Source organism: Patella vulgata, chromosome 2 (genome assembly GCF_932274485.2).
Source record: "Patella vulgata chromosome 2, xgPatVulg1.2, whole genome shotgun sequence".
Classification (NCBI taxonomy): domain Eukaryota; kingdom Metazoa; phylum Mollusca; class Gastropoda; family Patellidae; genus Patella; species Patella vulgata.
The window spans coordinates 12,271,530-12,285,474 of NC_065880.2; the positions used below are offsets into that span (position 1 = coordinate 12,271,530).

Sequence of the window (13,945 nt, forward strand, 5' to 3'; positions counted from 1 at the left end):
GAGCTGAAAATAATAAGTCTAGGCTTAATACAAAGGTATGTTATTATCGCAATGCTTAATTGATTTTCTTGGTTGCTCTCAGAATAATGGTACTGGCACTTGCAGGAAAATGGTCGTCGCGCAGACGCATGTGTAGGTGTGATCCATCACTATCTACGAATCGATTTCGATGGAGTTCTGTTTAGAGGCTGTCCGCCATACGTGAGTGTAGATTAACAGAGTAGGTTGGCTCGGCACAACAAGAATTTTGGTATCATTTTATAAGGTAGGTTATGGCTATTTTTTTCACAAATATTAATGTTTTTACTTATGGAATGTATACACGGGATAATTTATTATATATCTATCAGAAATACAAAGTACGTTTCGGTGAATCCCCTTCTTATAAAAGATTGGATATCTGTAGCGTTCTTGAATACTTCATCCCATATGGTTTGTATGCTGTTGACTTGTCTTTCATGGTCTGTTTGCTAACACGGAGATCAATTAGGCAAACGCACAACGGAATCATATTCGTCCTTTAAGGCCTTTAATAGAGATAGAAAAATAATTACAGTAATCCTCTAAACTCCTGGGAATTGTTTTTGAATAAAACTCACGCTGATTGGTATTAATTTACGACATAATAATGCATCTACGTGATCTACGTCAAATTGTTGACAGAATGTGATTAATTAGATTATTTCTAAGCCGTGTGCAGTAGAATCTGTTAAAGGAACAACAGATAGTGGAGAAAAAAATCCAAATGATGATATAATTTGTCTAGAAGGGGGTTATTTTTGTATTAAACAAGCTCGAGAAACCTGTCAAGTATTGGATGTGTTATTTATTGGAAAGCGCCTTATGGTTTCCGTGAATAAACATTGATTACCATCAACCTATCACAAAGATCAACTACGCCAATCACTCATGAATAACATTCAAAATCAGCTTATTCCGTTGTGGTATGGCTTGTTTTCTTCCTCTGTATTCACCGCTGGGGCTTGGTAGAGGTCAGGGGCGAGGGGGATAGCTGACCAGATCCACCTTCTAGCAAAACACAATTCCTCTTGAATGTTTCAATGAACAGGTTGTCTCGTTAACAGACAGTTCGTTTGATAAGTTTCCTATCGATTACAATATTCTGGATATCTGATTTTGCAGTCCTTTAAAGAGTTTTATATGTCAGGCATATTTAATTAGGGTCAAGGAATTTATACGTTGGTATGTTATCGTTCCAAATTCTGTCACCATAGATAAATCGATCCTGAGGTACAATTGGTTGTGCGTCGACTCGGTAAGCCAACAATGAAATTAAAATCCGTAAACAAACCGACTTCCGTTTAGAATCTTTTGTATCAAAAAGTAATCCCATGCAGTTTGTCCCATCACTAATGGCAACATCAGATCAGAATATTTAACTTTGAGTTGAATTATTGAAGGTTTAGTATCCAGCCTTTAATGGTATTGCTTATGGTCGTTTGGGATTCGCGGGGGGGGGGGGGGTGAATGGCCGAATGGTTAGCACGTGCGTGTTTTATCATAAGGTCTGTCATTGGGTCAACTGGCGTGGTTTTGATTCCCCGGTTGGTACGTGGCAAGGAGTAGCGTCGCCTGTCCAACCTCCTGGCAATGCTAAAGACCCCCCCCCCCCCCACGCGCAAGCCAATTGTTGAAATAAAATTGAACCATGTGTTAGTCCCGAAATGACCTAGTTTGTGTCGAGTGGACGTTAAACTCCATTTCTCTCTCTTTACTTTTAAACGTTCAGAACATATGTTCATCCAAGCATACCACTTCAATGTGCTGAGTTACTGTCAAATGGAAGCAGCCAAAGAAGTCATTTTGTTCCCAAGAAACAATTCCTTATACCAGAAGCTTTACAGAAATTACATACTGTGATTATATGTAAGGACCCGCAAGGAACCAGTTGTTCAATAACAAATAATCTTGTTATCGCAAGAAAACTATTGATGTATGGAAATTAGCAGCTATTTGTGACGCATCATACATTATCCTCTGTAGAACATTGACGCAATAGCAGAAAGTAGAACGGATATATATTTTTTTTATCCTCCAAGGGTTAACGATTTTATCACGGAATTCGTGACTGTCTCCAGAGTTTAATGTAGGCAGACTATATTTCTTATCTTTGATACAGGAATTGATAGACAGGCCCAAAAGACTAGCATTAATAGAAAAAGTAATCTAATAATGGCAGCATTGAATAAATGTAATCTGCAGAATATATTTTTCAAATCTGTCAAATATTATATCTCTATATACATATTTACTGGGGTTTTTTTTATAATATAATGTGGATTTTGATATTATAACATATTTACTGGGGTTTTTTTAATAATATAATGTTTATGTCACTGTGGATTTTAATATTATAACATATTTATTTCTAATCACACCCGCCATTCCAGAAAATAACAAACACACCCGCCATTTGATAAATGTAATCTGTAGAATATATTTTTCAAGAATAGATCTGTCAAATATTATATCTATATAAACATATTTACTAGGTTTTTTTTAATAGCATAATGTTTATGCCACTGTGGATTTTGATATTATAACATATCTATTTCTAATTACACCCGTCATTTCAGAAAATAACAACCATACCAGCCATTCCACAAAAAAAAAAAAAATTACCCAAGGCATCAATTTGAAAATAACAAATTCACCCAAGGCATCAATTTGATATTAATTATAGAGTTAATGAAATAGTCTACCGTGAAATAATCTGGTAGATATTTTAAAACTTTACATGGTTTCGGGCGCAGCATGGCCACCAATAGATGATATTGTTTTCCAGAGGTGCAACAAACCTTTACGAGAGAGAGAGAGGGGGGGGGGGGGTAATCTCTACTCGACACAAACTAGGTCATTTCGGGACTAACATATGGTTCAGTTTTATTTCAATAATTCGCCTGCGCTTAGAGATTTCTTTAGTAGTGGGAGGAAACCGAAGGGTCCTGAGAATAACCACGAGTTTGGACAGACGACCCTAATCCTTGCCACGTACAAGCGAAACCACGCCTGTTGACTCAATGACAAATCTTATGATACAACGCGCACTCGCTAACCATTCGGCCATTCAACCCACTAAACTTGAAATGAATCATAAACCTGAGAGAGAGCGAGAGAGTGAGAGGGGGGGGGGGCTAACATATGGTCCAGTTTTATTTCAATAATTCCCCTGCGCGTAGAGATTTCTTTGGCAGTGGGAGGAAACCGAAGGGCCTGGAGAATAACCACGAGGTTGGACAGGCGACCCCACTCCTTGTCATGTACAACCGGGGAAAGCACGCCATTTGACTCAATGACAGACCCTATGATACAAAGCGCACGCGCTAACAAACCTTTAAGAACTGCAATTCTGTATGTTTCACAATTCATCGCTTTTGAAAAACAATTGATAATGCAGGAAGATAAATAATATCGTTGGCTCTATAGATGGTCGGCTGAACAGAATCGTGTGTCATTAAAACATAATTTTGATCTTATATAATTTGATCCAGCTTAACGATGTGCTAATAATTTTGAAACCTACAATCTATATTATAGATTTCCCCTTCCTTCTCCAATTTTTAATTCTTTGTCTAGAATATTCATTCTTTGCATTTTTTAAAATAATTTCATAATTAGCTAAAAGGGAAGATGGATACTTCATTATAGGAGCGCTGGCTGAAAATTGCTAAGCCTGAAAAGGATAGATCAGTTGGAGTTAAAACAAACTTATGCTACCAACAAGAACAATCATTGAAGGAATCATAGACATATGAACTACACCTGTAGTGTTATAGTCTTCGTAACAGATCGCCTTGTGCACCTATCCAAATCACCATAAACAGACAAAACTGGCAATATATAGGGCATTCATCAAGTACCTGCAAATGCAAGGACTAATCCCAACACAGATAAATGCCGACCCCGTCTCCACTTAGGGGATCGTGCCCTTTCCTTTCCAACAGTCAAGATGTGGGCTGCGGGATGTAAGCGTGTCAGAGAGAGAGCCTTTGCGATGACCTGCGTCCTGGAAGGTCATCAACAGCCACCATTCAAGAAAATATTACCCGAGTGCATGATATGGTGATGGTTGATCGACGATTGACCACTCGACATATTGCCAATGTTGTGGGCATCTCTTTATGAGAGGGTTGAGTACATTATCGCCAACGAGTTAGGAATGACAAAAGTTTCTGCAAGGTGCCAAAGCTCTTGACTGTGTCAATCTGCGCTGTTTTGGCTAGATTTGTAAACATGGGTGAGACCTGGATTCATCACTGAAAAAGGTCAGACTATCAATGGAAGATATTATGCTAACTTACTGAGACATTCGCATGACGCCATCAAAGCTAAGCGATGGGGAATACTCACTAAAGGCACCAGATGTTCCACCAAGACAATGCTCCTGGTCATAAATCGGTAATTGCCACGTCAGCTATCCATCATTGTGACTTCGAACGCATTTAACCACCCACCTTAATCACTCGATTTGATCCCGTCAGAATTCCACCTATTTCCAAACAATGAAAAAAGTACTAGTCAGTCGTCATTTTCTTAGTAATGATGACGTCATGTCAGCTGTGAAGGACTTTTTTTAGGGCGTAGCGGCTGAAGAAAAATTTGTACAGGTCTTTCACAGTTTGGCTCAGAACTTTACAGTCAGACGTGGTAATACCATGGATACTAATTTTAATATAACCATTTAATCATTGTCGTGATAAATACTTCCAATATAGGTTCTAAACCAATGCAAAATTATGGTCCGGGAATTTAGCTTAAGAATTCTTTTTTTATACGCCCACATTTTCATGTGGACGTATATTGTCGTCGCCCCTGTCCGTCATGAATTATGGCCCCTGATTGTACGAAAAATCACGTTTTTAGCTTGTGGACACTCTAGAGGTCACAATTTTCATCTGATTTTGATGAAATTTGAAATGCATGTTTATAACCCAAAGAGCTTGGTACCTCTCATATTCACGCATATCGGATCGTAACTTCCTGAATTATGGCCCTTGATTGTACGAAAAATGGCTTCTTTATTGGGCTTTTCTCTGTCCAGCTCTAGCAAAATGTGGACGTATCTTGCATATCAACCGCTTGTTTTATATACTGAAGAATTATAAAAAAATAATTATAAATTTTGATGTGACTAGGTTTCTATCAATCTGATTAAAATACAGATCTGACCGGTTGTAGTGGAAGGTCGCGTCAGGGTCATACGAGCGGCTTTTGACCCTATGACGTCAGACATTTGATTAGCCAATCAGCATTGATGTTTCTAGTGCGTTACCCACAGGTCCGTGTACCTCACGCCAAAAACTCGCCGTAACAGACCGTTTCATTGGCTAAACCCTCACATCATCTAGAACGCGTGTTATATAGCATCTCTTCCAGTTCCAAGTGTACTAAAGAAAAGTAGAACGATATTTTGACCTATAAAAAAAAATAAAACGAAATATTATCTGTGTTTTAATCAGATTGGGTTTCTATTTTAATTTTTAATTAATTTATAAATCAGTAGTAAATTCAGTTTTTTAAAAATCATGTGGTATTAACCTCTTTAAGAAATTGTGTTATATATAATTAAATGCAGTGGCTTGTCTTTTCTTACAAACTAATCCTAATCCTCCAATAGTTAGATTAATCTGAACGTCTAAAGGGGTTAATGATTATTTTATAAGAAATCTTAGCTGTTAGAAACAACTGAATCTGATTAACTATCCTTTCGTCACATATACTTTACAAGTGAATGAACTCTGTGGTTGTTCATCCCTTAAATGTGCTATTTACAGATGGCTTTCTCCGTGAATGATTTTATCGCTTTGAGTTTAAAGAATGAGATTTTAAGAATGGTACCTATTATTTTTTTAGTTGTCCGGGATCCTGAGCCATAGTTTAATCAAAGCTGAACTGTTCTGTTTTATAGAAAATGAGCCCAAAGAGAGAGGGAGAGAGGGGGGGGGGGGTAACGTCAACTCGACACAAACTAGGTCATTTCGGGACTAAAATATGGTTTATTTTTTTTATTTCATTAATTCTGCCTAGAAGTAGTGGTCTTTAGTAGTGGGAGGAAACCGGGGGACCCGGAGAAAACCCACGAGGTTGGACAGGCGACCCTACTGCTTGTCACGTACAACCGGGGATTCGAAGCCCCCCCCCCCCCCTGAGTCCAATTAGGCTATACATGTAATACCAAAACGATGATTTAACAAATTCTTGAAAACAGTATCTTATACTTATATGATCCATTTATTTCAGTTCAGCTTTAGGCGTGTTTTGCACGGAACTGTGGGTAATCCACTAGTAACATCAATGCTGATTGGTTAATCAAATGTCTGACGTCATAGGGTCAAAAACCGCTCGTATGACCTTTGACGCGACCTATCGCTACAACCGGTCAGATCTTCATGTAGTGTAGGCCATCGAAAGAATAAAAAACGAAACGAAATATTGATCTGTATTTTAATCAGATTGGACATGATTTACTTTTGTGAAATAATTGAACCTTAATTTATTTTACGGTGTATGTCCAGATTTAGAACGTTTCCATTAATATATCATTAACCCAATCCACTGCTTATATTCTTATCTGACCAGACGAAATATATCAAGAGAAGTTGATTGGAATAAATCAACTCTAATGTAAAACCATTTATAATAGACTCTTGCAACATGTCCATCATGATATGTTGTGGACTGTGCTGTCAGCCGCAAGCTCATTAATGGCGGCTATTAGTTTGAAACAGATTATCTACACGAAAAGAGATGATGTTTATTTGGATGCATGACATGACATGGTCTGGACGTCTCAGTTACTAGTTAATTGTTTTATTTACTATCTGGTGAAAAGAATGATAGGAATTTAAATAGTCTTCAGAGTACAGACTGAAATGGCGATTTGAAAATCTTAAACTGACTGGGGGTGACCTTTGTGAGGCGATGACCTTCTGTACATCCTTGTGGTGCACGTGATACATCTCTCTTCTTCTGGGGCTTCGAATGGGCTAAATCTATTTGTTAGGGTTAGGGTTAGGGTTGGGATTAGCGCTGGCCTTATTTACATCTCTTGGCCTATGACGAAAAATTGAGCTGGCCTTATCATTTAGCACTAACCCTTGGAATGGTGACCATTAAGATTACTGTGAACATATCAAAATATAAAGACGAGTTCAACAAACTATAAGGAGTTATCAGCTACATGCACTGTGGCGGACTGGCCAGGTTGTCAGCATGCCCAATGACAAGTGGGACCCCGAGGAGCCCCCTTAGACATTTAGACAATATATTTAAAATATAAATTATCAAAAAATATAAAGAAAACAAAATTGGGAAACTAATTACATCTTTTTGTTTCCACGTACATATTTTTTGAAAATTTAAATTATTCATTTCAAAAATTAAATGGTGGTTGGGCCCCCTTTGTCTCCTGGCAATCAATATTTTCAGACCCAGTCCTTTGGAGATATCTATATAGAGACCGCGGTATAAATATTTAATAACTTGTGTGTACATGATTTGAAATAAAAACCGCATCAAATAGAAGTAGGCAAGACAAAACGAAACGAAATGGAGTATAACGACCTACAGTTCTGCACCGACGGGACTATAATGAAGATCAATCTGATTAAAATACAGATCTATATTTCGTTTCGTTTTTTTATACTTTTGATGGCCTACGTACACTAAATAAAGATCTAGTGTTGTGAAGACAAGTAGAACGAAATTTTGAACTATAAAAAACGAAACGAAATAGGATTTGTGTTTAAATCAGATTGAATAAAGACGGGCACGACAAAACATAAAAAATATACGAATTTGCTATTCATTTTAGACGACATATGTTCAGTAATGGTTTGTGGCAATTTTAACCCTAGTGTAATGGTGTTATCCTTACCGAAAAAATAGCCGCAAGCGTGTTATGTTCTATCCTAACGTTGCAGAGTTGGAATTTGTGAACGCTGGACAGATGTTTCGTGCTTGATTTGTGTAATAATTTAGCTGTGGTCGAACGTTTTCAATAATTCATACACGTCTAATGCTTTTAGCACCGGGAAGCTTTGGAATTGTTCCTCTTTCATTTCTCTTGACACGGCATTCAGCCCCATGACAGTATCCATAGACAAGCTGTAACAGCGTCTCCTAACAATTCTAACGGGTAACTAATTATTTATTAACACCCAGTCTATTAAATTATCGATTCTTGTGGGATTTTTGTAAAATGTCCACTCAAGATAAGAGTTGTGGTGGACGTGCTTGTTCTATGATAGTAAAAAAGATTTATAGATTAATGAAATAACGATCCTGCTTCTCTCTTGTAATGTTTCTGTCCAATTACTGATACTGTACGCTTAAAATAACAAACCATAGTTTATGGAATACCATGGAAACCGTATTTACATTAAGCAGATTTGATGGAAACACACAAATATCCGTTACAAATGAAATACGAAATGAGAAGAAGCGAAACGATGAATATTCCCTCGTGTTTTATTCTGTAATCATAACAGAGGTTAAAGATGGCGTAATGGCCTAGATTCAATATGTTTTATTTCATTTAATGATTTTGTATTTTTAAAAAAATATCTTTCATATTATGCTTGAAAAATTCTGAAGTAGATTTTAACAAAGAAGAGAAAATCATTTGATAAAACCTTTTATTTTATTGATCGTTCAGATGGTGGTGAGTTGTTTCCGATAATTACATTCAAGGTGAAAGAAGGGTGATAAATCACAGATAATGACTGTTGTTTATTATCGACAAATTTTAAGAAATACTGCAATTCGATTGGCTGACCAGTAAAATCAAAGTTGCAGTATTTCTTAAAATTTCGATTGTAACTTAGTTTAAGTTTTCGTGAATAAGTGCCCAGGATGTGCCCTGTTTTTTAGTGCAAAGGTTATATTTCACAATTATTTTATTATAGCTAATGGCAGTTTTCTTAAACTTAACCAATGATAGAATTCCTCCACAGGGCCCTGAAAAACCTTCTCTAGTATAAATGTGATGGCTAATTGGGTAGATATTTTACAGATATCGTAAGCTGGTAATGACATGACTATTAAACATAAACGAGCCTTGGTTTGGGGAATGTTTTTTACACTCGCCTGGGAATGCTGACCAAGATGTGCTAAAGCTACGTTAATTTCGGACTCTTCGGGTCCCACGAGATTGTGGATCCTTTCTGTTAATTCTTCTAACCATTTAGAAGGAATGACGTCTGGCATTTCATGAAGGCGGTTCACTATATACTCTCTGGGTTGCCTCATCTTCGCGAAATGACTTTCCAGAGTAGACGTTTCACGAAGGGTACCGAATTTGTAACGAAATGCACTGAGCCTTTCCCTATTTAACTTTTTCAATTCGGTGTTACAACTATCTTTTAAACTTGTGGTCAATGTGTCCATTTCTTTCTGTAGACGTTGACGGATATTAGCGGGATCTTTAGCTTTTACATGCTTGTTTGTCTCTTGAAATCCTTTGTTTTTGACCTTTTCGTTGGCTATAACTTGCCAAATGGCGGGTTTATTTTTCTCTTCTGCGACATTATGTTCATTGGCACTGGTATACCTGGAACACTTTGTAGGTTTTGGAATAATTGTTTCGGGTACCACATTTACCGCCACTTCGTGGTTATTATGAGGTTCGGGCGTTTTATCACCAACTCGCAACAAATCTTCCCACGTTTCCACGCGAACTTCTCTCTCCACCGCCATACGTGACCTTCTATCATTAGTTGTATTCATACGACTAGTCAAAGATATCAATGGGCCACCGTGACCAAATATAGTCAACAGACGAGTTTTTCTTCGAGTGGGCGCGAGTAGTGAAGTATGTCTACTGGGTATGCATGGAGGGGACATATCGGGAGACAAGTTAGTATCGGTTGAAGGACGTTTGTTGAAAAGAGACAGTCCAGCCAGTTTACAAACTTTTCGCTCTTTCTCCATATCTCGAATTTGAGTTTGACTAAGTGGGTATCGACTTTTCAAATCTTTTGATTTGATACTTTTCAAAATAATCATAATCCTGTGAACTGCTTTAAGGAACTCGAGATTATCCCCTCTAAGTCTGTTTAATCTGTCAGTTAAACCGCTATTAACCCTCAACAAACTGTCCACTGATTTTTCAGATTTAACTGGAGTTTCCTTGATTTGGCCTTTGATATCTTTTTCGGGAGTAGCCTTGTTTTTTAAATCCTGTTTATTGCTGGTGATGGTATCAGAATCACCACCATCACGGGATTGTTTCATACTGCTAGCGGGACGCGACGTAGTCGATTCTTTAGCGTGAAATATGAAAGCTAAATCATCCGTGGACATCAAAATCATTCCATTAATCGGCTTCTCTTCTTTATCCTCTAAACGTTTTTCTATTCTTTTTATATGTTCCATGTATGGTAATCCACCTCTCAATGCCACGATTCTTTCAGCGCCAATCTTTAACGATTCTTGTATCGGTTCGAATCCAGTGGCAGGGCGCCTGCGATTGCGGCAGCATTTAACTTCTTCGTTAACTTCTGCTACCTCTTTTTTCGGAATCGAGGTTTCACCTATAGAATCTTCTGTTTTACATTTTTCGTTTTTCTTCAAATAATCAGAAAGAGTTTGATATAACAAATCGCTTGTTTCTAACGTTAAAGATCCCCCCAAACACCTATATGGTTCCCAAGGTGCCGTGAAGAAACCATCTTCGCAATTATCTTTGCGTCTGTCAAAATGTTTTTTCCACAGGTCTTCTGGTCTCTCTATCACCAATTTTCCATCTTCTCGAAGCCAGACTTTACAATCTTTGTGCGGTCTGAGTTTGGCATCTGTCAGACCGTTCTTAAGCGATTTTAATATGTCTTGACTTGCCGGTGACAACTTCGAGAGCTGGGAATGTGACGCCATTTTGTATTAGCTCAAGGACTATTGTTTTCACGTCATCAAGTTCCGAAAGCCACGGTGTTGTCCGCTTGTCAGTGGTCTAGTACGGAGGGTCTGGCAAGGAATAGTGTCTAGTCGTTCGGATGGGGAGAACGCCAGGTTCCGTGTACTTATTGGCGTGCACGTAAAATAATCCTTGGCAGTTGGAATAGCGTATGATCATCTACATTAGTCCGGATGGAGCAGAAAAGTAACCCCATTTCTATCATAAAATTCGATAATTTAGCTAGGACCTAAAATATTATTTTATACTTGAAAGAAACAAGATATTATTACTGTTAAAATTCTGTACTAAAGTAGTCCCTTTCATTTCTGGTAGAATATACATATTAAACATACATTATGCAAGAGCTAAATCTGCCTATTGCAGGTCTTTCTTTAGGCCTGATTAAATGTTATCTAAATTATTAATTAGACATTAATTAACCTATCCAGACCATAATCAACTCTCGATGGCATTGCTAGCCTGCGATGTTTATTGGATTAGGTTCCGATTTGCTGTTCGACTTTCATTCATAATTTAATCTTGAAATGGATAATCAAGACTATGTTTATATTTTTTATTTTACCGACTTTAGTAATGATGATCGAGGCTAGGCCGAAAATTCAATCGCAAAAATCTCGGTTCATAGTGGATCAATTTGACTGAAATATTCAGCAAATTCCCTTTACATTATCTAGTTTTTAACTATTATAGTGAGAACTGCCAGCTCTTTATCTAATCTCCCATAATATATCTTTAAATTTGAATAAGCCTGGTGGTTGTAAGTTTATTAAGTCGTGGTAGAATCAAGTTTTAAAATACTGGTCTATTTTTGATCTGAGTCGAACTAAACTCATTTAATTATAATCATTCAGGTTTGCGGTTTATTTCAAGTTTGGGGGATGGCCGTATGGTTAGCGCGAATGCGTTGTATCATAAGATTTGTCTTTGAGTCAACTGGCATGTTTTCGATTCCCCGGATATATGTGACAAGGAATAGGTTCGCCTCTTTAGGGTGTCAGCGCTTTATCTAATCTCCCATAATGTATGTTTAAGAGTATAAAATTATATATCTAGTCTTAGATTCCAGCAGTTGTGTGGGCCACATATCTGACTTTGCCGGGGTTTCTTTCTTGATCTGTTCAGTTCGGTCATTCGTCACACAGTGATATCCATTAGGTGTTGTTTTTTTTTAAACAAAAAAAACCAACAAAAAGACAAAATAAGTTCGCGATGAGTATAATTTTCATATTTCAGCTATTGTTGATGATTTTGTTGGACGATTAGCTGTCTACTGATGCCATTGTGACTTGTTATCGACGTCTTTATTAAATCAATACCCCGTGTACTGAGCTTTCTCCCAATGTAATTAGAAAATATAGATTGAGTTGAAGAAAGAAATGTCTTCAACAGGACAAAAGAGGATGTGTCTTGCTTTGATCTTGGTTGATACAGTATCGGAGCTGAAGTGGTAATTAGTGATTTTAATAGTGGTTTCACGGGGTTGACATATGTTAAGTCCGGAATGCAGGCCATAACAGAGAGAGAGAGAGAGAGAGAGAGAGAGAGATGGGGTTTAACGTCCACTCGACACAAACTAGGTCATTTCGGGACTAACATATTATGGTCAAATTTTATTTTAGTAATTCGTTTGTGCGTAGGGATCTTTAGCAGTGGGAGGAAACCGGAGGACCCGGAGAAAACCCACGAGGTTGGACAGGCAAATCCTACTCCTTGTCACGTACAACCGGGGAATCGAAACTACGCCAGTTGACCCAATGCCAGACCTTATGATACAGCGCTCATGCGCTAACCATTCTGCCATCCAACACCCCATAAGCCATAACAAGTTTCAAACACCACAATTATGGATTATTAATAGTTTATAACATAGCGAAATTAAATTTAAAAATACCTTAAACACTAATCCCATGGTTTTGAATTTGTTTCTGATTAAATTATGTGAGTTGAGTAACAGAACGGAAACGAGTGGCCAGAATCTCAATTCCGCGTGTCTAGCTTATGCGCATAATTCGCGAGTCAATACCCAGGGTAACTCTAATTGAAAGAAGTGTTAAAGATCGATTCCGTGTGTAAAATATAGCTTGTAATTATATAGGTTGAATAACGCAACACTTGACTCGGTCACGGGCATACATCATACTAAACTAAGGCTGTCTGTCTACAGTTAGCTTCGCTTTAGAACAGACACTAAGCTAGTTAACCGACATTTTGAATACTAAATCGACGATTTTAGTCGAAAATACTAAGTATATTTCGAGAATTTTGAGAAGTACTTTTTCTGCTTTCATTTAATGACATTGAATAGAATTTTTTAGTCTTTGTGTGTATGCCAGATGTGAAACGGTGTAGAACCGCATTACAGGCGATATACTATTTGTTAGATATGGCGGCCATTTAGGACAGAGATCTATTCTCGAAGTATGAAGTAGGTGGATCTCTGTGTGTGCAGTATGGGGCGTACCGCCCCCCCCCCCCCACACACACACACCCCGCAAACAGTTACGCCCCTGGACTCGATACTAACTATACACTAACTAAACTCCAAGTCAACCCAATGCTAACTCATCCCTTAACTTACAATGATCCAATAAGATCGCCTAGCCTGGACATAAGGCGCACTTGTCAGACAGATTATCACATAGTATTATCATGGACCTTATCATAGTATTATAGTCTCGGTCACCCAGAACCTCCTAGTATTCGTAGAATATTTTTCTGGATGATAGAGACTAACAGTATTATTATATATAATATATACGTTTTGTGATAATTTGTGACTGACGCTGTCTGTGACAAGATGCCTTAAGTCCGGGCTTGGTGATGTTATTGGCTCATTGTCAAACAGATTATCATACAACATCATTATTATAACATATACGTTGAGTGATAATTTGTGTCTGACGCTGTCTGTGACAGATGCCTTAATGTCCATGCTTGAAATGAAAATGAAATGAAATGGGGTTTAACGTCCTACTGTTCTTCTCCTAAACTGGGCTAATGAAGACGGGC

The 13,945-nt window shown here is 37.7% G+C and overlaps 2 protein-coding genes across 2 annotated transcripts in view; one reads left to right on the top strand and one right to left on the bottom strand.

Annotated features, from left to right (window-relative positions):
* The first annotated feature begins 138 nt into the window (after positions 1-138).
* LOC126812047 (pre-mRNA-splicing factor CWC22 homolog) overlaps positions 139-13,945 on the top strand; it is a 32,777-nt gene continuing 18,970 nt past the window's right edge. The window contains exon 1 of the mRNA XM_050538219.2: positions 139-265. The gene's annotated coding sequence lies outside the window, so the exon portion shown is untranslated. The remainder of the gene's footprint in view (positions 266-13,945) is intronic.
* Positions 6,819-10,752, bottom strand: LOC126810631 (uncharacterized; the record flags this gene model as incomplete). Its single annotated transcript, XM_056098921.1, has 4 exons — positions 6,819-6,842; positions 8,989-9,221; positions 9,972-10,109; positions 10,689-10,752. Coding segments are annotated over 4 exons (459 nt in total), but the record flags the coding sequence as incomplete, so codon positions are not given.